The 24,196-nt window shown below is 40.5% G+C and overlaps 1 protein-coding gene across 3 annotated transcripts in view; it reads right to left on the bottom strand.

Moving 5' to 3' along the window:
• Nucleotides 1-1,573: 1,573 nt before the first annotated feature.
• Nucleotides 1,574-24,196, bottom strand: part of Pstpip2 (proline-serine-threonine phosphatase interacting protein 2) — a 52,938-nt gene continuing 30,315 nt past the window's right edge. Inside the window, exons 6-16 of one of the 3 annotated variants that reach the window (XR_016538821.1) lie at nt 21,734-21,796; nt 19,931-20,029; nt 18,487-18,532; nt 18,172-18,251; nt 14,846-14,944; nt 12,837-12,933; nt 11,980-12,061; nt 9,864-9,898; nt 8,331-8,388; nt 6,284-6,358; nt 1,574-4,623 (exon numbers count right to left, since the gene is read on the bottom strand). Coding sequence is in view for 2 of the 3 variants with exons in the window: in XM_090353172.1 (XP_090209298.1) it covers nt 8,339-8,388; nt 9,864-9,898; nt 11,980-12,061; nt 12,837-12,933; nt 14,846-14,944; nt 18,172-18,251; nt 18,487-18,532; nt 19,931-20,029; nt 21,734-21,796 (651 nt within the window). In the remaining variant the exon portion in view is untranslated. The remainder of the gene's footprint in view (nt 4,624-6,283; nt 6,359-8,330; nt 8,389-9,863; nt 9,899-11,979; nt 12,062-12,836; nt 12,934-14,845; nt 14,945-18,171; nt 18,252-18,486; nt 18,533-19,930; nt 20,030-21,733; nt 21,797-24,196) is intronic. The other 2 variants (XM_090353172.1, XM_090353171.1) reach the window with 2 other exon arrangements.

Below are 24,196 nucleotides of genomic sequence, written 5' to 3'. Positions count from 1 at the left end.
CTCATTGGTGACATGTCCTACATATGACTTCCGGGAAAGTCATTCTAAAAACTACTCTACACCACCCTGTAGAAAGAAAGAATTCTTTCATCATACCTGATTACTAAATTCATGTTGTAAAATTAAACCAGACTGGTTGTAAGTTATTGAAACTTATTGAAACAATTAGTTTAAAGGACAAGTAGTACCAAAAATGACCTACTATATTTGTGTGTGTGTGTGTGTGTGTGTGTGTGTGTGTGTGTGTCTTTGCATGTGCACATACTGATACTGGGGCTCAAAGACTAGGCACTGTCTCTTAGCATTTCTGCTAGAGAATAGCACTCTAACACTTGAGCTACAGCTCCATTTCCAGCTTTTTGATAGTCAATTGAAGAGAAGACTTGCATGGATTTTTCTGCCTGAGCTGGCTTTGAACCATGATTCTCACATCTGAGCCCCCTGAGTAGGCTAGGGTATACAGGTGTGAGCCACTGGCCCTCAGCTCCTAGCCTACATTTTTAGAAGACTCTTCCATAAACAGGCTCTCTTCTATTAACTATTAGCTGAATTGCACTTCAAATGGGTCTTGTATCACCCTTTCCATAGTCTTCCCCACTTAAAAAAAAATAATCAAAAAAGTTGAGTTGCCAGGTGCTGTTGGCAACTATATGAATTGTAGTGTACGAGAAAGGATACAACAGGGTATTTTCGAGAAAGGAGATGAACATCGATTGTGGATTTAGGTCTATCGGTAAACAAAGGGAGTAGAACTTGTTCTACTAAACTTGCTATTTTTATTAGGCATCTGTAAGTTTGTTTTGGAGAGTTGAGACTTCAAGAAGAAATAACAGGATGGAGTCAAATTAATGTGGGCACAATATGAGTATGTAGAGGCCAGATACTGCCAGTGCCTTGTCTGTATCTCCTTGGTATCTATCATTTCTCTAAACATAAGCCCAGTTTCCAACTACCAGGAACTATGCCCTTGGCTAAAGATATGGACCACTGGAATTCACCCTTCCACTGTCAGAGACAGCCCAGAAGTACCAGAAAATGTGTATGTCTCTTCTGGGAGCAGCCCTCCACTACAAGTCCCAGACAAGATCAGTCCTCAAGTGCCAGCTGCAATGTTCTATGAGTAAAACAGACCTGAAACAATTATTCCAAGTGTGAATCTTTTTTTTTTTGGTCAGTCTTGGGGCTTGAACTCAAGGCCTGGGCATTGTCCCTGAGTTTCTTCATGCTCAAGCCTAGCACACTACCACTTAAGCCACAGCGCCACTTCTGGGCTTTTCTGTTTATGTGCTCCGGAATCGAACCCAGGGCTTCATACATAGTAAGCAAGCACCCTATCACTAAGCCACATTCCAAGCCTGTGTGAACCATTTAATAACAATAAAAAGGAGGACTGAAACAGTATGATTCACCCAGCAGCAAGGCAGGAAGAAGAAATAGCACGGCAACTGACAGGAGGAAAAGGAAGTGGTAGGCTCCATCTCTGCCTGGCCTTCCTAGCCAACAGTCTGGTTTTCTGTAGTCTAACAATTGCAAATCAAACAAGAGGTCAAAGGAAGCTTGCAATAATGCAAAATAAAATCTCCAATCATCCAGGATCTTTATTTTACTTCAAATCAAACTAAAAGAACAATAACATTCATGAAACATTTTTATGATCACACTGACCAATAGAAAAATGAAATCCCTGAGGACTTACTAACAATAAATAATATGCTCAAAATAGAATACTCTGAGTACAAGAGAAAAGTTCTCAAACCCATTTGGTACAGTATGGGGAAGTCAGTAGCCCTTCGCAAACTTGAATTTCTCAAAAGGATGCCCAATTGATGCAAGTTTCCTGTCACAGCAAAAGGCAGTTACGTCCAGCAGCCCCGCATATTAAAAAGGAGGGGAAATAATCTTCTCTTATTACATTTGTCTGCAGTTCTAGAAAACCTGTTACCCAAAGAGAAAAAAACATTTGTTCTTTGTGGTAACATTTTTTTTTACAACATACCAAATAAGCAACAGTGCAATTTTAACTTGCAGTAACTGAAAGGTACCATATTCTCAAGGTGCAAATGTACAAAACGTATACATAATCTCCTTACTGTTTGTGGATAATAAAGATCCAGTGCCACTTCTGGCTTTTTCAGCATATGTGGAGCATAGCCTAGTGATAGAGTGCTTGCCTAGCGTGCATGAAGCCCTGGGTTTGATTCCTCAGTACCAACCACATATGCCAAAAAAGACAGAAGTGGCACTGTGGCTCAAGTAGCAGAGCACTAGCCTTGAGCAAAAATTGTCCAAGGACAGTTCCCAGGCCCTGAGTTCAAACCCCAGGACTAGCCAAAAAAAATCTAGATACTTTTAATAGACTAAGATTTGCTTTGTAAATACCCCAAAGTCTAACATCTCTGTGAAGAAGCAGTATTGAAAATTGACTTTGAAACTCTGAGTCTCTAAGAGAGTTATCAAAATATGATATTTCATTGATTCTAGGATCTTTGTTTTATACTTGACTACCTGGAATTCAGATGAGTCTGTCCATCAATGTCCTGTTATACATTTACTGGCAACTCTTCACCTTACCTTCTTGGTGGTGCATTAGTATATATCTAGGACTTCTTAGATTAAATGTTCTGTTCTTTAGTTCAACACATCATTATACAAATGAATCTGACATTTAAACCTTGATAATTTTCCCACCTGAAAATAAACCTAAGAAAAATACATTTTGCCTTTTAAATTTTAGTATCACAGAGTTAGAAGAATGATTGTGTACACAAAACTGTTGTTCTGTCTTTAATCAGCTGGCAGAACAGTACAAAATTTATTTCATGCATATGGGCTTTGTTTCTTCATTTGCAACAGGAGAAAGTGTCCTCAGATGACAACCAAAAGAGAAAATAGTGGTTTTATTTTACTTATTTTATCTTATTTTATTTATTCATTTATTTTTGTCAGTCACTGGGGCTTGAACTCAGGACCTGGGTGCCGTTTCCGAGCTTTTTCCTTGAAAGCCAGTGCTCCACCACATGAACCAAAGCTGTGTCCCAGCATTTTGGTAGTTAATTGGAGACAAGAGTCTCACAGACTTTCTTGCCTGGGCTGGCTTTAAACTGTGATCCTCAGTGTTCAGCTTCCTGAGAAGCTAGAATTACAGGTATGAGCCACTGGCATCCACCTGAGAAGGCGATTTTAAAATCTTGCATGATGAGAATGCATATCCCTGTGGAAATTCCACAGTCTTGCTTCCCCAAGACTAAGCAAAGGGATCCAGAGTTTGTCCTAGTGATAGAGTGCTTGCCTAGCATGCATGAAGACCCAGGCTTGATTCCTCCATACCATATACATAGAAAGAGTTGGAAATGATGCTGTGGCTCAAGTGATAGAACTCTAGCCTTGAGAAAGCCCAAGGACAGTGATTAGGCCCTGAATTCAAGCCCCAGGACTGGCAAAACAAAAACAAAAAGCAACAAAAAAAAAACAAAGCTGGGGCCAGGAGTTTGGCCTAGGGGTAGAGTGCTTGCCTAGCATGCATGAATACCTGGGTTTGATTCCTCACAGTAACACAGTAACACAAACATAGAAAAGCTGGAAGTGGTGCTGTGGCTTAATTAGCAGAGTGCTAGACTTGAGGAAAAAGCCCAAGGACAGTGCTCAGGCCCTGAGTTCAAGCCCCAGGACCGGCAAAAAAAAAAAAATCCTGAACCTCACTGTATTTTCTTATCTCAAGAATAGAGAAATAATTCCAGCACAGTGTCTGTCACTTGGTAAAGTTAACTAGTTCCTCTATCTTGTACTCTACACCTTTATTACCTCTGTCATGTGTGGCTAAATTGTATTACTAATTCTGTGTTACACTTTGGAAGAAGTTTCATCAAATAATTATGTAGAACACTACTGTCTCCTTTTTATTAATTTGGTTTGTACTAATATTCTTTATTTATGGATCTTACTAGATTATCCAATATATTATACTTTTCACAATTTAACACATATTTTATTCTAAGAAATGAAATACAGTGGTTAATTCTGCAATCTAAAAAAAAGAAAAAAGCCTAGTAGCTTCTTCCACAGCTGATGGCTCAGCCTCAGCCTCCTCTGCTGCCACTTCTGCCTTCTCAAGAGCTAATACTTCAAGAATGGTTCTTCCGGCCGGGAGTTTGGCCTAGTGGTAGAGTGCTTGCCTAGCATGCACAAAAACCCGGGTTCGATTCCTCGGTACCACATATGTAGCAAAAAAGCCAGAAGTGGTGCTTTGGCTCAAGTGGTAGAGCTCTAGCCTTGAGAAAATCCAGGGACAGTGCTCAGGCCCTGACCTCAAGACCAGGACTGACAAAAAAAAAAAAAAAAAAAAAAAAAAGAATGGTTCTGCTTCCAATCAGGAAACAGAACTCATCCGGAACTTTTCTAACTAGGGAAAGAATAATTCTTCAGTCTAGGGCAACTTGTAGACTTTGCCAAACAATTACAGAGCCTTACTAACTTAAATTGAACTCAATGTCTACAATAAAGTTAACATATGAAAAAATTACAGTAAGGGTTCACATCAAAGTCTTCATAATTTGGCTAAGATCCTGCTGCTCTGATTGCCTCTTTCCATGCCACAGAAGCATTAGCTGGATAAAGCTTTCTTTTCTGAAAGAAAATACCAAAAATATTGCATTAGAACATTCATGTTACCACGCAATCTTACTCTGAGAACACATTCAGCCAGTGTTAAATGTGCTTGCCCAAATAGTGAGAAATGAATAATTCCAAGTGATAACAAATGCATCAGATGTGACAAATGAGATAATAATGGAAGTATGTTTTTTTGGCTATCTTGGGGCTTTAACTCGGGGCCCTGGGTGCTGTCTGTGAGCTCTTCAGCTCACTCTACCACTTGAGCTATAGTGCCACTTCCAGTTTTCTGGTAGTTAATTGGAGATAAGAGTCTCATGGACTTTTGGGCCAGGGCTGGCTTTGAACCATGATCTTCAGATCTCAGCCTCCTGAGTAGCTAGGATTACAGGCATGAGTGATCAATGCCTGGCTATGGAAGTATCTTAAGATAAATGACATATAAATATGTGGGTCATGGGCTTGAGTTCAGGGCCTAAGCACTATCCTGGGATTTTTTTCTCAAGAATTCAACTCTACCACTTGAGCCATAGCACCACTTCTGGTTTTTTCCTATATATGTAGTACTGAGGACTCGAACCCAGTCTTTGTGCATGCTGGGCAAGCACTCTACCACTAGGCCAAACTCCTGACCCACACACATATAATTTTGATACTCATTTTTATTTTTTATTTTTGTGCTGTTACTAGGGCTTGAACTCAGGACCTTGAGCTTCTGCTTAACTTTTTTCTCAAGGTTAGTGATTTACTGCTTGAGCCACAGCTCTACTTTCCTTTATTCTGATCATTGGGGAGTTAAGATTCTCTTGGATTTGTCTGACCATTCTAACTTCAAACCAGGATTCTTAGATGTCAGCCTTTTGAGTAGCTACAATTAATTACAAGATTGAGGCACCAATTCCTAGCATGATACACATATTTGAATTCAAAAATTATAATCTGTCTTTATCTAAACATGTTAGGATTCAAAACTAGAAGCAGCTAAAATTCAACTACTGTAGTTTTCAATTGCAAATTCCTAAATCTTACTATATAAATTTAAAAGCAAAGATCCACTTAAATATTTTAAACATCATAATAATTTTTGAACTAAATTGTGGTGTGTGTGTGTGTGTGTGTGTGTGTGTGTGTGTGTGTGTGTGTGTATGTGGGGCTTGAATTCAGGGCCTGAGCACTGTCCCTGAACTTTTGCTCAAGGCTAGTGCTCTACCACTTGAGCCACAGTGCCACTTCAGGCTTTTTCTGAGTAATTTATTGAAGATGAGAAGCTCACAGTCTGTTCTCCTCAGTCTTGCTTTAAACCCCAGTACTCAGATCTCAACCACCTGAGTAGCTAGGATTACAGGCATGAGAAACCAGCACCCAGGTAGTTCAACTAAATTATTAACTAACCAAACTGAGGCCCCTTTCTCTGAAATTCAATCTGGTATACGTGAGCATATTGAGCCTCTATTCCTTGAGCTGGCACATAAGATTATGGAGAGAGCGCTGACGTGAATGTGTGGACACTAACACCTCACATTCACATATCCAAGAATTCACATTCATGGAGTCCAAATGCTATCATTAAGTTCCTAGCACATATGCTTTATCCAAACAAGAAAGAAAAGTAATGAAATGCATAGGATTGCCAACGCTCTGTCCCATAGCCCTCATTTGTACCTAAGTCCCAAACCTGCTTGACTTGCCATATCCATGTTCTGCCTCTAGTGAAGGATTTACCTCTTCTCTTTGAGAAACAGCAAAGTTTCTGAGGAAGAAATTGTAAGTGGATGTAAAACTACAATTAGTTAGAGGTCAGAAAGATATATATATAATTAGAAAACAGAAGATTTTGTCTTTAGTTTCTTCAACTTTTGCAAAGTTACTTACATATTGCATTTCTTTTTCTTTTCTTTCTTTTTTTTTTTTTTTTTTTGGTCAGTCATAGGGCTTGAACTCTGGATCTGGGTGCTATCTCTGAGCTCTTCAGCTCAAGGCTAGTGCTCTACCACTACTATGTTGAGCCACAGCACCACTTCTGGTTTTCTGGTGGTTAATTGGAAGGAAGAGTCTCATGGACTTTGATGCCCAGTCTGGCTTTGAATTGAGATCCTCAGATGTCATCCTCCTGAGTAACGAGGCGTACAGGCATGAACTACCATGCTTGGCTATATATTGCATTTCTTGAACTTGTGTTTGATATAAACTGTTACTATCTGATTTATTTCTATCCAGCTCTTGTCCTATTCAGCTAATTTCCATAAGTTACAAAATAGGTGTTTCTGAGAATTGAAGAAGAGTTTGATGCGCTAACTTCCCAACACTTTTCAGTAGGAAATCACTATAGAGCACAGGGAAATCTGTTGGGTTTCCCTTCAGATATAAAGCCAGACATTACAGTCAATGTCACCAACAGGAAGCCAGGAAGGGTGGGGAAGAGACTATTTCAGTTCTCCTATAACTTCCAGAATCCCTTCCACCTACTTCCTGTATTTATCAGAAACACAGCATCAGGAAAATACAAATGGACCAACTGCTCAAAACTTTTCTTTGTAGGTGTGGGTACTGAGACTTGAACTCAGGACCTGGACACCATAAAAGCTTTTTCTATCATTGAATCCATCAGCTCTTCCTCAGTGCTCTACCACTTGAACCATATCTCCACTATCAGATTGTTTTGAATCTGGAAATAAGAATCTCACAAACTTCTCTACCTAATCTTAATCCTCATATCTCAGCCTCCCAATTAGCTAGGGTTATAGGCATAAACCACTAGCACTTGGGCTCAAAACATTTTAGTCAAACAAATAACATGTTCTCACTATGGACAAATTGGAAAATAGGATTTTAAAAATACTGTTTAGGAGTATCTTTTCAGATTTTTTTCTTTGCTCATGTATGCCTATATAATTTAACCAAGAATTTCATTTATTCTGTTACTTTGGCTTTGGGGCATATTCAAAGTGCCTGAGTGCCAAAGAACCCAGCTGCCATAGGTTCATCTTTCAAGGCTCAGTTGGATTAGTAGGTTGCATTCTCCTCCAAGAATCCTGTGGCTTGCTAGTTTAGAGCAGGAATAATTTGGGGCAGGATCGGCTCTGTTATATGTTTGTGAGTATGATATAATTTGTTTTATTTTCACTGGTTTCTTTTAATGTTTCCCCTTTTAGAGAAGCGGGAATACACTAAAGACTAAATGACTTAGTGAGACCCATGTATGCTTTGTTTGTGAGCATACCTAACCATGGATGTGAAATGGCTACCAAAGAGCTTAGCAATAGCAGAGACTCGGAGAGTAATGAAAGGGAAATATCTTCTTTTAAATAAGTATGGAGCAAGCTGGTGGCTCATGCCTATAATACTAGGTACTCGGGAGTCTGAGATCCAAGGATCACAGTTAAAAGGCAACCCAGTCAAGAAAGTCCATGAAACGCTTATCTCCAATAAACTACTCAGAAAAGAAGCCACAAGTGGCTCTGTGGCTCAAGTGATCGAGTGATAGCCTTGAGCCCAGAGAGGCTCAGGGACAGAGCCTAGACCTTGAGTTTTAGATAAATTAAAAAAAAAAAAAAAGGATGGAGCAATTTCCAGTCAAGTTTCAGCTGTAGGACCCAGAGAGCCTGAAAGGACATCATATCTACCAGCATCTTGCCAGATGACTGAGTCATAAAGAAACTTCAAAGGCTTCAGAAATAGGATCTCAAGGTCAACTTGATTATATGAAAATTCCAAGTTCTTACCATTGATGTTACTGATAAAGCAAACTGTAGTCATCAACCAGAGAATAATCAGGGTCATCTACAAAACAAAGAACACTACACTAAGCTATTTTCTATGATAACATCGTAGTCCCTGTCAAATCTTTCCATTCCATTAAAAGATTTGGATGACTGGACAAAAATATATCTGGCACCCAAACCTATCAGTAGTCATGGAGACAAGTCAGAAAACATTCTAAAAAGTGCTATTAAGATTTCTTTGCTCTTTTTCATCCATGCCCTGATATTAGCATCTTTAGAATAGTTATCTTCAAAAATAGACAGAAGTGAAGTCCATATCACCAAGTGGTAATTATAAGCTGATACAGAAAATTTAAATCATCCTCTTCTTCACAAAATATATATACTCAGCCATAAATATTTTATCAGTTATTAAATTTTTACTGAGCTGCCAAAGGCCAAGTATCCTCTTCCTTCATTTCCTTGAATGTAGCCATGCAAATCTTTTTCCCTTCAGATAGAAAAATCTTAAGCACAAACAAGGTGCCTAATACTATGTTAGATATTGGAAGTAATTCACAAAAGGGCAAAGTACATATCTTCAATTATCAAACAAGAAATACAATTAGCTAGAAAAAATGTTAAGGTGTGTGGTTCTGCCAGAGATATCATAGGAGCTTAGAGGGGATAAAAACCAGTATGAAAGATCCTGTTATGGATCCCATTATGTAGGAAATGTAAGGCAGTAAGGCTGGAGGTACTGTAACAGAGTACTTACCTAAAAAGTCCTCAGTACTACACAAAAAAGTATAATACTAAGTTACATGTTTCTAGACATTTTTACCCTCTATAAATTATGTCTGTGTAATCCAAAAGGAACTGTATCTCAGTTTTCTACATCTTGTGGTCCAAATTGAGCTAGCTTGTTAATAAACTTATCTTATACATTTCTTTTGAATTCCCTAGCATAAGCTATAAAAACAGATTACCCCTTACCAAATTTTATACTGTGATACTGTGGTAGAGTATTAGAGTAAGATTGTAATAGTGTTCTTGCTCTCTCTCTCTCTCTCTCTCTCTCTCTCTCTCTCTCTCTCTCTCTCTCTCTGTGTCTCTGTCTCTCTCTGTCTCTGTCTCTCTGTCTCTCATTCTCTGTCTCTCTCTGTCTGTGTCTCTGTCTGTCTCTGTCTGTCTCTGTCTCTCTCTCTCTCTCACTCGCTCACTCGCTCGCCTAAACTCAGGGCCTGGGAACTGTCCCTGAGCTCTTTGCTCAAAGCTAGCACTCTACCACTTTGAGCCACAGCTTTACTTCCAGCTATCTGAAGATGAGTTTCATAGACTTTCCTGTCCAGGCTGGCTTTGAACCATGATTCTCAAATCTCACTTTCCTGAGTAGCTAGAATTACAGGTATGAGCCACTAGTACCTGGCTTCAGGCTCATTCTCTTGAGAATTTTATTCTATTTAATTCCTTCCCCTTATTTCAAAATTCTAGAAATTCGACAATAAAGAAAACTTAAACTAAGAATTCCAAAAGGCCTTTCTAATGACATACCTGGTAAACTTTTAGGAATTGGGAGAGGTCCTCTCCTGTAAAAAAGAAAAAGACTTTCAGGTAAGTTCTTGTTTCATTAATGTTCTGCCCCATGTTACAAGCACATTATACTGTAATCAGCTCTGCTCTCTGCACTAGAAGATTAGAGAAAGTATAAATGACTGAGGTCGCCAATCTGCAGTCCCTGTTGAAACCTAAGAAACAGATATCACATAATGTTAACCATAATGTTCAGGAGCATAGAGCACTGGCCCCCAAACCCCAGGCTAGCACAACTAAAATCTCAGCACAAAATCTCCTCCTTCATCCACATCTTCCTTCTGGAATGGGAAACACAAGTAGTTCCTATTGTGAGAATTAAATCAATTTGTTCATCTCAACTGTTTTCGAATAGTGCCTGGCATTCCTAAATATTGAAGGCAAGCACATAATCCCTCTCAAACACTCTCCATCTTTCCAAAACTGAATGAAAAAATTAAACAGGGGTGACTCACATCTGTAATCATAGCATCTCAGGAGGCTAAGATCTGAGGATTGCAGTTCAAAACCAGCTCAGGCAGGAAAATCTGAAAGAATCTTATCTCTAATTAAACACCAGAAAACCAGAAGTGGAACTATGGTTCAAAGTGATGCAGTGCTAGCCTTGAGCAGAAAAAATCTGGGACAGCACCCAGGCCCTGAGTTCAATCCCTGTTATCAGGAAAACTTTTTTAAAAAGAAGATTCTTTATAGCAGAGGCAGTAAATCTTCCAGGTATTGGGCCCATTTAGTAAATTGTTTAGGCTTTGCTAGCCATATGGCACCTCTGTTGCAATTCTCCTCAGCTCCGGTGAGTAAACAATCATACAGATTTATTAATGGCTGAGTTCCAATACAGCTATCCTCATAAAGGCAGAAGTTAACATTTTATTTCTCTTTCACGTGTCATGAGACATGTGGGGCTTGAAATCAGGGCCTGGCCATTGTCCTTAACATTTCTCAAGGCTGGTGCTCTGCCACTTGAGCCACGGTACCACCTTTGGCTTTTTCTTTGTATGTGGTACCAAGGAATCAAACCAGGACTTTGTGCAAGCTAAGCAAGCACTCTACCACTAGGCCACACTCCCAGACCATCCTTTTTTTCCAGCCACTTAAAAATATAGAAACTCTTGGGGCCGGGAGTGTGGCCTAGTAGTCTTACCTAGCATGCACAAATACTGGGTTCAATTCCTTGGTACCACACACTAAAAAAGCCAGAAGTGGTGCTGTGGCTCAAGTGGTAGAACATGCTAGCCTTGAGAAAAAAAAAGCCTAGGGACAGTGCTCAGGTCCTGAGTTCAAGCGCCAGTATTGGCAAAAAAAAAAAAATCCATTGAATATGTCATAAAATGCTATTTTTTAAATATATTTTTATTGTAATTAATAGAAGGGTTACATAATATTTGCCAGATATATGGTGCCTTAATTCCCACACATTGATACCCTTTCACATGTCATGGTTCCCATTTCCCTTCCCCTCTCCCCCACCATAAAATGCTATTTTTGATATATGCCCAAGTTTTATTAATTAAACATAAACTTGCTGGGCACTGGTGGCTCATGTTTATAATCCTAGCTACTCAGGATATGAGGATCAAGGTTTGAAGCCAACCCAGGCAGAGAATTCTGTGAGACTCTTTCCTCCAGTTAAATAGTATGTAGATTAAATGGTAGAGTACAAGCCTTGGGGGGGGAAAACTAAGAGATAGCAACCAGGCCCAGAGTTCATGTCCCGGAATTTGAACAACAAAACAAAACAAAAAAACACTTAGTCAGGTGCTGGTGAGTCATGCCTGTTTTCTAGTTACCCAGGAGGCTGAAATTTCAGGATCAAAATTCAAAGCCAGCCCAAGCAGGAAAGTTCATGAGACTCTTCTCTCTAATTAACCACCAAAAACCCAGAAATAGAGCTATGGCTCAAGTGGTAGAGTACCAGCCTCAAGAGAAAAAGGCTATGAGATGGTGCCTAGGCCCTGAGTACCAGCAAAAAAAAAACAAAGCAAAAAAAAATCATAAAATGTAATACTCCTTACAACATTAGTAATTAAAAAATTGATCAAATGTATTTTTCTTCACATGAAAGATAGCTGGTTATTACCTTGCCAAGTTAGGCCCTGTAGCCTTTCCTTGTGGGGCCGCATTCCGTTGTGGGCAGTAGAAATTCTCGTACATGATGGGTGCTAGGAGAGTCATTGGGAAACAAGACAGTAAGAGGGGTTTCTATTATGTGGGTCTATAAAGTCCCCCAAAGACCCATGTGTTAGAGGGTTGGTCCCCAGCTTGGCACTATTGGGAGGTGTTAGTACCTTTAAGAAGTGTTGCCTATTTGTGAAGAAATCCCAAGGTAAGCCAGGTGTCAATGGCTCATACCTATAATCCTAGCTACCCAGGAGGCTGAGATCTGAGGATCAAGGTTCAAAGCCAGCCTGGGCACTAAAGTTCATGAGATTCTTATCTCTAATTAACCACCAGAAAACCAGAAGTGGCCCAGTGGCTCAAGTGGTAGAGCGCTAGCCTTGAGCTGAACAGCTCAAGGATAGCATTCAGACCCAGAGTTCAAGCCCCACAACCCACAAAAACAAAACAAAATCCAAAAGAAGTCCTAAGGTAACTGAGGGTATGCTTCAGAAAGGCACAATAGGATCCTGAACCCATGAGGTAATGGTTTTCTGGGACACATACTTTCTACCATGACATGCTACCTCAGCATAGGCCCAGAAGCAATGAGGCCAGCTGACCTGGAACTGAAACCTCTAACACTGTGCACCAAAATCCTTTTCTGTTATAAGTTGATTTATCTCAGGTATTTGTTGCAATCACAGAAGTTGACTCAAATAATGAGTGTCTTACATGTTGGGATATTTTACATGGGATGGTTCACAACATCTGAAAAAAAAAAGACTAGTAACATTGCATAACCAGCTCTCCTTATCATACTACCCCCATTCAGTTCACCTGGTGGAGTCTGTCCAGTTTTGCGTTGGTTCACAAAATACTGAATGTCCTTCTCAATGCTGCATACTTCTAAACTCTTACGGACTTGTTCATACATCTAATGAAAAGAAGATGAATCCGTTACTAGAGGAATAGTGATGATCCTTTTGGAATGTTTCTTTGCTTCTTTTTGAGACAACATTGGCTGAAAACTTGGGCTGAACTTAAAAAAAAAAAACAAACAAAACAAAACTTACAGAACCAAAAACAACTCATTAAATCCAATGAGATAAGACCAATGCTACACACAAATGCCAAATGCAAAGACTGAGAAACTAAAACTTGTAACCACCATTTTGTAGTCACTAACTGCTAGTTCTGCTTCTGTAACCTGCTACACTGCCTTATCGCTGAAGACCCTATGTTGTGCTATGACCCTTGACCTACTTCTGCCCTAGTACTAGGAAAAAGCCTAGTGCAGATCCATTTCCAGAACCACAGATGGCGCTTATCTCTATAATACCAGAATAGCTGCTCCTGCAGTCTGGTATTCATCTAGACCACAAACCCTCAAGTTTAGCATGCATCCTCTTGAGTCACCAACCAGTTCAAAGTACTATGATGTATGCTCGGCCCCTGCCTTCCCTAAAAAATGTATAAAAGGTGTTGTACCCCAGCGCTTGGGGCCTCTCAGTGTCACCAGTGTACATGGGAGCCTGCAATAAAGACTCCTTTGCTTTTACATTGGTGACAGTCTCTTATGGTCTTTTGGGACAAGGCTTCCTGAACTCGAGCATAACAAGACAATTACTTAACTTGAAGAAAAACTCTTCCATTTAGTCCTATGGGTTTTCCACATGTTTAGTAATTGTTCTAAAGTGTCTCATCTAAATGAAGGGAGCTGTTTATGAGGTTGCGCTATCCTGATTTAGTTGTGCAAGAATGGTAGGTTATGACGACATTTCCACACATGTATATACACCTGATACCCCATCAGCCTTACCCCCTCTATCGCTCTCCATTGTTTCCTCTCCCCCTTCTTCGTGTGTGTGAGTGTGTGTATGTGTATGAATAGATGCATGCCTGTAACTACTGGGACTCTTCGACTCAGGACATTATGCCCTTGCCTAACTTTTTCACTCAAGGCTGGTGTTGTACCACTTGATCCACATTTCCACTTCTGACTTTTCAGTGGTCAATCAGAGATAGGAATTTAGGGGGGTTGGTCTGCCTGGGTTGCCTTCCAATCTCAACCCTCAGATTTCAACTTTTTGAGTAGCTAGGACCTCAGGCTGGAGCCACAGTTGTCCAGCCCTCCCTCTGCTTCTTGAATCAACTTCAGCAGGTTTCATTATTCTGTTTTGAAACATGCCAATAAAGTATTTGTACTTGGGCTATCTTTACCTTCATTTATTCTCTTCATTCATTTTCTTCCTTCTGCAGATACTGTCCCTACACTGCTGCCCCCTCCCCCCCGCCACCACCAGCAAGAGAGCCTATTTTCCTCTCGTGTCATTCAGTGGTTTTTTTAAGTATATATTATTGTACCAAGGGGTCTTTGGTATTTCACCAAACTATGAATTTCTTAATTAGAAAGCCATGGTGGTAACTGGGCATGGAGATCTATTCCTGTAAGTCCAGCACTAATGAAGTGCAGGCAAGGGGATTGTGAGTTTGAGGCAGGCCTAAGTTAAGTAGTGAGAACTTATCAAAAAAAAAAAATGAAGAAAGGAAAGGGGAAATGAGAAAAAAAAAGTAGAGAAGATAGAGGAGAAGAAAGAGAGGGAAATAAGGAGAAAATATACCTGGGTTGATCGTATCATCATATTAAAATGGGACAGCAGGTTGGGTGTTTATCTGGGACCTTCTATCATGTCACTCAGCTTGGAGTGACTCAGTTAACCTTTGTGATTCAAGCAGAAGTGGAGGCAGGGGGATGATGAACTAATAAGCATTTGTGGTTCTTTCTACTCAAAGGAATCTAATCACAGCATCAGCATCACAATCCTTTGTGGATGCCTCCCACTTACCTCATCGTTTGTGACACACTGTTGTGACAGCTGATTCACATGTATCCACAATGCATTCCGGAAGAAGTTTATTCGTTCACATTCTTGAGCTTCAAACACCTAAAGAAAAATAACTACATGTATATTCACATGCACTTGTTAACAGTAGTTATGACTTAATGTCATCTCCTAACTATCCGCAAGCTGATTGTCTAATTTAGGGTACTTCTCCCAGCACCAGAGAGAAAGGTGATAGACAAGTACAAATAGATTGTAATTTCATATTAACACAAACAGGAGTGAATAGAGTTCTTGAGAACTTGTTTGGAGGTTTTAGCAGAGGAACGCTGCTACTCATGATATGTATCCTTGACCAAAGACGAGTTCTCCTCTATGGGGAAATGGTCAATCTCTCGGGCAGAGCACACAACATCCGGAGGGCCACACATGGAGTGATGGAGGAGGAAGGGGACACCTGCCTAGCCAGCCAGATCATCTGAATCAACCCTGACCATCAATGAGGTGACACATGTTACAGTCTGATTGTCCTTACATCCTGGATAGCATTCTTCGGGCAAGAATAAATGATGATCCCAGGAGGGGACAGTGGTCTAGCCTGAGTTCCAGCTGACATTTCCAAATGCCTAATGTTCATCTCTGCCTGGATAACTTGCCAGATCATCAGTTTCAAAATACTCCCACTCTGAGTAGATTATTGGAGATAAGAATCTCATAGACATGGGCCTGGAGTTTGGCCTAGTGGTAGAGTGCCTGCCTCGCATGCACAAAGACCCAGGTTCGATTCCTCGGTACCACATACATAGAAAAAGCCAGAAGTGGTGCGGTGGCTCAGGGTAGAGCACTAGCCTTGAGGAAAGTCCAAGGACAATGCTCAGACCCTGAGCTCAAGCCCAGGACTGGAAGAAAAAAAAAGAAGAAAAAAAGAATCTCATGGACTTTCGTGCTCGGGCTGGCTTCAAAATGATCCTTGTGAGTAGTTAGTATTACAGGCAGAGCCACAGGCACTCCACAGAGGGTGAATTAATTTGACTAGCAAGATGGTTAGAATTATTTAAGCAGTTACATTAAGCTATTCAAGTTATTAGTAAGCAGTTCATGAGGACATGGAAGACCTTATACTTGTCCATTCTCCTTGTGTATATTTAAGTTTTTCTGTAATAATAGCAAAAAGTCACTACAAGAATAGTAGACTTTTTGTTGTTGTTGTTTTGGGATTACTAGGCCTTGAACTCAGGGCCTTGCACTCTCATTTGTCTAATTTTACTTTAGGCTGGTATTCTACCACTATACCGCTTTTTTCAGCTTTTTGACAGTTAATTGGATATAAAGAGTTTCACAGACTTTTCTTCCCAGGCTGTCTTCCAACCACAATCTTCATATCTCAGCTTCCTGAGTAGCTAAGATTGCAATCATGAGATGTGAATGTCTGGCTTTGAACTATAGTGTTTTTAGTTGTAAACAACTATAAATATTTGAAAACTCAGCCTATTTTAATCAGTAGTGGATGCTACATGTTTTTTAAGTATTGAATACTACAGCCATCACCTTTAATAATATAAAATTTAAAACATTTGTTTTTTTGTGGGTCAAGGGGCTTGAACTCAGCCTGGGTGCAGTCCCTGAGCACTTCAGCTCAAGACTACCACCCTACCCTTGAGCCAAGCTCCACCTCCCCTTTCCTAGAGGTTTATTGGAGATAAAGAATCTCAGGTCCTTTTGTGCCCAGGCTGGCTTTGAACCTTGATCCTCAAATCTCAGCCTCCTGAGTAGCTAGGATTACAGGCGTGAGCCACCATGCTCAGCTTATATGTTTTTAAAACTTAAAATCCTCATCCTAGCCTTTAAATAAATGTATAAAATTAAGAAAATAAAGCAAAAGGGAATTCTTTAGTGAGGGCCAGGGTATTATGGCACAGAGAAATCGAAGGAGAAAAATTAGAAACCACCAAGGCCAAGTGAGTGTACAGCTCAGTAGTAAAGTGCATCTCTCACATACATGTGGTCTGGGTTTCTACCATCACCATTTGGAAAACAGGAGTAATGAAAAAAAAACCCAAAGGTCCACTAGACCTCACACTGAAGGGTCTCTGATGCCCACCAGGAGAGAAGTGAGCTTCTGCGGGGAGGCAGGTATCAAGTTGGGAGGGAAATGGAACTTGGGCCTTGGAAATAACTTCTTCAGAAAGTAAGACCAGGGCTGGGAGTGTGTTCAATTGAGTGTGTGCATATAGGAGTCTTAGGTTTACTGACAGTATCTGCACATAAAAGTGTGCATGCACATAAAAGCATGCGTGCACATGCACGCGTGCGCGCACGCACACACACACACACACACACACACACTCACACATACAGAGCATAGCCATAAAGAAAGGAAAGAGTAGTAGAAGTAGATAGGAGCAAGAACTAGTAAGATTTACTTTGTTTTGAGACAATCTGGCCTCATATTTATGACCCTTCCTGCCTGAGCCTCCAATTCTAGTGAGGTGCCATGAGGCCAGTGAGCTGATGGGCTAGGAGGATAATTGTTATTCACATTTAGGGAATTGGGAAAAGCCAGTTAGATGGGATAAGATCTTGCTGGAGCTGGAAACAGCCTAGTTTTCTACTCTCAGAGGAGACAGGGGCCCTGTGAACCAGTGGTTCTCATTCTCCAAAGCACAGAGATTTCTGCCCCCCCCCTCCATTCCAACAGTTCCTGACTCTAGAGTTCTGTGGTTGGCTGAGAATATTCATCTCTAACAAGTCTCCAGTTAGTGCTGATTTTGCTAGTCCTGGGGACCATGGAGTAGTCAGAAAATGTGTACATATGGTGACAGAAATGAGGAAGTTACCAAATTATTCTTCCAAAGATCCTCTGGAAAATCATATGCAGAAAGCAAAAAAAGGCAATAGTGAAATAGATATGAGCATTAAAAAAAAAACACCTGGAAACAAATCTTCCAAAGCCTTCTTAGCCCCCTCACAACCAAATAAGTTGAGGCAAGGTTCTCAAAGATAATTACTGTATATATCCTACCACTAATTGATTTGGCTGGTTCAGGCCTACCTAATCAAATGTTAGACTAACATGGACAGAGTGATGGGGGAGAGGCATGATGATAAGGTTTGGAGGGGAGGTGGGGAAAGAATTCTAGTTCCCTGATTTTATTTTCACTTAATTTCCTGATTTTTAACTTATTCTCAAGCCCCTTAACAAATGAAAATAGGGATGTGAAAATAAGAGAGCAGAATTCTAAGAAACAGATGCTCAGGTTCTGGGCTGACATCCTGGACATCAATCCCCCTCCCCTGGACCATTCTGAGCCACTCCTGGTTGCAGATACCTCACAGGCCTTGATGTGCTCACTCTGCCAGTCTTCTCGGACTTTGTCCAGCGTGTTGATGTGCTGCATATACACTTTGTCTGCAGTGGAAGGGAGGGGCCTGAGTTCAGAAACTAGATGTTTGGTCAGAGTTGTGGTGAGCTCACAAGGCCCCACCAAGCTCTGAAGGATTCTGGAAGGTCATAATTCCTTCCTTCTTCCTACCATGTATCCACACATTCTTCTTTATTGTAAAATGACTTCTCTCAGAGACACATTTAGGATCAGGTAAACCCACCACCAGTCCTCCCTCAAACCATGACAGCAAACCCTCACCAGAGTCCTCCACTGCAGTCTTTGAAGTCGCTAGTTTCACAAAAAGCTGTGGGGATACAAGATAGCAACACATCAGCAGAGCCAGGTTTCCCTAAATAAAAGCCATGTAGAAGCAATGACTATGGAGAGACAAGTTCTAGTCCAAGTCCAGACTATGCTTCTCTCAAAAATAAATCATTCGACTTGCCCTTAATTTTCTCACCATTAGAAAATAGTTATAGAGCATCTTGCTATATATATACATAAACATACCCCTGGCCTCTAGTTGTTAATAACCTTATATTTAGATAATACAATATTAAATATACAATCCTCTCAAGCAAGAGATACTCTGAAAACAAGGAATATGTAAGTTTTGACATTAAACAAAAAAGCAGATCTTTGATATGGCACCCCATATTTCTCAACCTGACATGGTTTCCCTAACCCCAAAAATGTGACAGGAGATTTTCTGGTTCACAGGACTCAGATATTCTGGGCTTTGGTTCTTTTTTTCATGAATGTGTGTGTGTGTGTGTGTGTGTGTGTGTGTGTGTGTGCGCGTGCGCGCGCACACGCACGCGCCTTTTCTAGGGTTTGAACTTAGTGCCTGAGTGCTGTCCCTGAGCTACTGTGTTCAAGACAACATTCTACACTTGAGCCACAGGTCCACTTTTGGCTTTTTTTTTTTTTTTTGCCAGTCCTGGGCTTGAGCTCTGGGCCTGAGCACTGTCCTTGGACTTTCTCAAGGCTAGAGCTCTACCACTCGAGCCTCAGCACCACTTCCGGCTTTTTTCTATGTATGTGGTACTGAGGAATCGAACCTGGGTCTTCATGCATGCTAGGCAAGCACTTTAACCAATAGGCCAAACTCCTGGCCCCCACTTTTGGCTTTTTTGTTGATTAATTGTAGATAAGAATATCAGAACTTTACTGCCTGGACTAGCTTTGAACCACAATCTTGCTATCTCAGCCTCCTGAGTAACCACTGGCCCTGGCCTGGTCCATTTTTAAAATTACGATTCTTAAGCAGGGCCCATTGGCTCACATCTGTAATCCTACCTATGCAGGAGGCTGAGATCTGAGAACTCCATTCAAAGCTAGCCCAGGCACTAAGTCCGAGAGACTCCTGTCTCCAATTAACCACTAGAAAACCAGAAGTGGCTCTGTGACTCAAGAGTTAGGGAGATAGCCTTGAGCTGATGAGCTCAGGGACAGCGCTCAGGCCCAGAGATCAAGCCCCATGACCAACAAAATAAATAAATGAATAAATAAATAAATAAGATTCTTCGTTACTTATTCATTTATTTGACAGAATTTCCATATGTAACCCAGGCTAAACTCATACTTGTAATACACCTGGTTCAACCTCAGCAGACATGCACCACCAGTCTCAGACTTTAGTTGACTTTATACAAATATAGGTAAACCTCAAATCTTCCAGTTTGTGGGCCCTTCTACATACCTTTTCTTGCTGTTTTGGGGTTACCGCATTGGCACTCCGGTGGACGGCTTGCTCAGCTTCATCTTTGTCTCGGCATTTCTGTTCATAGTTCTTCTTTGCCTTTTTTTATTATGAGCAAAAATAGAGACATGTGAGTGAACTGTAGTCCTGAAAAGCAGTCCTCTACCTTTCAAGCCCAGCACAAACAGGACTCTGGCTCTGCTGTGAGCACCACTAGGCATGGCTCCCTGAAGGCAAATGCTCACTTTACCAAGCTTCAAAGACCTCACTACTGTTAGCCTCTAGCTCTACCACAAATCACACAGTGACAATTGAAGGAAGCCCAAACTCCCTGAAATTAATACTGATATAATTGATAACAAAGTACATGAATTTTAAAAATAGTCTTAAGCCAGGTACCTGTAACTCTAGCTTCTCAAGAAGCTGAGATCTGAGGATCGCAGTTCAAAGCCAGCCCAGGCATGAAAGTCTGTGAGATTCTTATCTCCAATCAACCACCAGAACACCTGAAGTGGCACTGTGGCTCAAGATGTAGAGTGCTAGTGTTGAGCTAAAAAGCTCAAGGACAGGGGCCGAGAGTTTGGCCTAGTGGTTAAAGTGCTTGCCTAGCATGCATGAAGACCCGGGTTCGATTCCTCGGTACCACATACATAGAAAAAAGCCAGAAGTGGTGCTGAGGCTCAAGTGGTAGAGCTCTAGCCTTGAGAAAGTCCAAGGACAGTGCTCAGGCCCTGAGCTCCAGCCCAGGACTGGCAAAAAAAAAAAAGCTCAAGGACAGAGCCCAGGCTCAAAGTTCAAGCCCCACAATTCACAAAAAATTATGTGTGTGTGTGTGTATATACACACACATATATACATATATATATAAAGAGAGAGAGAGAGAGAGAGAGAGAGAGAGAAAGAAAGAAAAGATAGGCATTTGAAGCAGGCAACATTAAAATATGTATGTAACTCTAAGATGTGTGTGATCCAGTATTGCTTTAACTAACATTTGTAATTATCAAAATTTATGTCCAGTTACTTGGTCATTAATACAAACTCATTCTAATTTTGAGTAAGCCTTAGCATTCTGATGTTCTTGTCACAGCCAGGGACAGTGGGGAGGGAGGGAACATAGCTTCCGCCTCAATGCAGTCATATTCCCTTTTGATATAAAGAACTCTATTTCACGCAGTTTCACAGCAGTCTGTGATTCAGGCCTAAGCTACCATTACTACCAGAATTATGAAACCAGTCCACCAACTAAAATTATTACTGAATTGAGGAAATACTTTTGTTTCAACACTGGAAACAAAGCAAAGCAATGGGCGAAACAATGTCAGGAGAAAGTGCTTATGAAGAATGAAGACTTGACCCTTCAAGTCTTTGGTTATCTGGTTTCTCTTAGGATGCCTATGAGCCAGAAATAAAGGACTAGAGAATGAGGGCTTTTGAGCCAATAGCCCAAATATGTATTCTTGAATAAATTATTACCCTTCTCATGCCTCAGTTTCTACATCTGTAAACAAAGGATTTTCCTTTGTTTGATTCCTCAGTACCACATAAACAGAAAAATCCAGAAATAGAGCCATGGCTCAAGTGGTAGAGTGTTAGTTTTGAGCACAAAAAGGCTCAGGGACAGTACCCAGCCCCTCAGTTCAAGCTCCAGGGCTGGAAAAAAAAAAAAAAAAAAAAAGGAAGCCAGACCAAGCTAAGATTGGATTTTCCCTAAGTAATAACATCACTGAAATGCTCATACACAGCATGGGATTTCAGAAAATATCACCATTATCAAAAAAGAAAGACAATACAAGTATGACTCACATCCATAGTTTTCTTGAACTGTAAGTTTCTTTGTTTATGAGCAGCATCCATTATGAGCTCTGTCTGTGAAGAGAATAAAAGTATTTTCACTAAATACAGAACTTACTATTAACACTCAATGAGTCCTGTGGCTAAGTATTCCATGTGGATATTCTGTTTATTTCTCAGACCTCCTAGACTGAGGTTGTGCTTTCTATTTCCCCATTTTCTAGTGAGGAAATGGTAGAACATGGAAACTAAAAACTATAAGCCCAAAGTCTTAAGTCTGATTGATGATGACTTTTGAACTTGGGCCAGAGCTTGAACCCCAGGTTTCCACAGACTGATAGATCACCTGTGAGCACTCTCTTTCAATTATCTGGAATCAAGGAACTTTTGTTTCATAAAGAAATTTTGGGACCGAGGTGTGGCTCAAATAGTAGCTTTGCTATATGAGGTCCTGAGATCAATCCCCAATACTGAAGGAATTCTAAAAATGTAAACACCAATTATATTTTAAAAGAGGTCTTTAAAATCAACATGCATCATGGTATTGGAAATACAAACATAACTACATAGACATAAAAACCTATGACTCTATAGACATAATGTTTTATTTCATAAATTAATATGTATCTATGATATACAAACACTTAGCCCAATTTTGATTATGTTCTAAATACTAAGTGCCAGTGATTGTATATAGAGATTCCATTCTTGAATACTCGTTTGTTAAAGTCCATAGAGGATATAAAGTAATAATATGACATATATATACTTTGTGATTACACGTTTCAGCAGAATAAATTTCTTTAGTGAGATGAAATTCTCATTAATATACTTTTAGTGTTTTGTTTAAAATATCTTAGCACAAACAAGTAAACCTTTCAATCTATGTATTAAGAATTTCATTTTTTTGTATTGTATCATTTTTAATAAATATCTTTGGTTTCCTACTGGGAAAAAAATCAACATGCATGTAAGCACAAATTGACATGTTGTACTGAAACCCCTTGATAAAACTACCTACAATTTAAAAATAATGGGATAGGAATGTGGCTTAGTGGTAGAGTGCTTGCCTAGCATGCATGAGGTCCTGGGTTTGATTCCTTGATATGACATAAACAAAAAAATAAATCAAAACTAACTTTAAAATTAGAAGTATAAGCTGTGCATGGTGGCTCATGTCTGTAACCCTAACTACTCAGGAGGCTGGGATCTGGGATCTGAGAATTGCAGTTCAAAGCCAGCCCAGGCACTAATGTCAGCGAGATACTTTCTTTTTTTTTTTTTTTTTTTTACAGTCCTGGGGCTTGAACTAAAGGCCCGGGCGCTGTCCTTGGGCTTTCTTCGAGGTTAGCACTCTACCATGTGATCCACAGCACCATTTCTTCTATGTATGTGGAACTGAGGAAGTGAACCCTGGTCTTCGTGCATGCTAGGCAAGCACACTACCACTAGGTCAAACTCCTGGCTGCCTGTGAGACTCTTATGTCCAATTAACATCCAGAAAACCAGAACTGGCACTGTGGCTCAAGGGGTAGGGCAATAACCTTGGCTGAAGAGCTCAGGAAGCACCCAGGTCCAGAACCCAAGTTCAATTCCCAAGACCACCCCCCCACCCCAAAAAGTATATTTTTAAAAGGAAAATGAAAAAAAAGGAAAGAAAAAATAAATTATGAAAGTAAATGGGTGAGCCAAGAGTGTGGCCTAGTGGTAGAGTGCCTGCCTAGCATGCATAAAGCCCTAGGTTCAATTCCTTAGTACCACATACACAGAAAAGGCCAGATGTGCCCCTATGGCTCAAGTGGTAGAGTGCTAGCCTTGAGAAAGCCCAAGGACAATGCCCAGGCCATGAGTTCAAAGCCCCAGAACTGGCAAAAACAAAAACCCAAAATGAAAGTAAATAGGGGCTGTAGGCATGGCTCAGGTGGTAGAGTGCCAGCCAATGAGTAAAATCATAGGATACCAAGTCCTAGCCTTAGACCAAAATAAAAAATAAATGAATAAATAAAAATAAGCAAAATAATTCTTTTTTTTTGGGGGGGGGGTCATGTGGCTTGAACTGGCCTGGGTGCTGTCCTTGAGCTCTTCAGCTCAAGGCTATCTACCACCCTACCCTTGAGCCAAGCCCCACTTCTCGTTTTCTAGAGGCTAATAAGAGATGAGTCTCAGGTCCTTTTGTGCCTGGGCTGGCTCTGAACTCTAATCCTCAGATCTCAGCCCCTCAGTAGCTAAGATTACAGGCGTGAGCCACCACGCCCAGCTAAGCAAAGTAATTCTATACTGTGTTTTTAATATATGAGATAAACATTTGGGGAAAAGAGAGATCTTTATTCTCTAAGTTTATGTCAATACAACTAAATTAGTGACATAAACATCCATTTCTATGGCCTATCGCTGACACACCTTCTGTTTTTTCTTGTTGGATTTGTTTTTGCTGCTGCTGCTACTGCTGCTGCTGCTGCTGCTGCTGTTGCTATT

This window comes from Megascapheus bottae, chromosome 19 (assembly GCF_031878675.1).
Source record: "Megascapheus bottae isolate mThoBot1 chromosome 19, mThoBot2.hap1, whole genome shotgun sequence".
Taxonomy (NCBI): Eukaryota; Metazoa; Chordata; class Mammalia; order Rodentia; family Geomyidae; genus Megascapheus; species Megascapheus bottae.
This window is presented reverse-complemented; position numbering and strand designations above follow the sequence as displayed.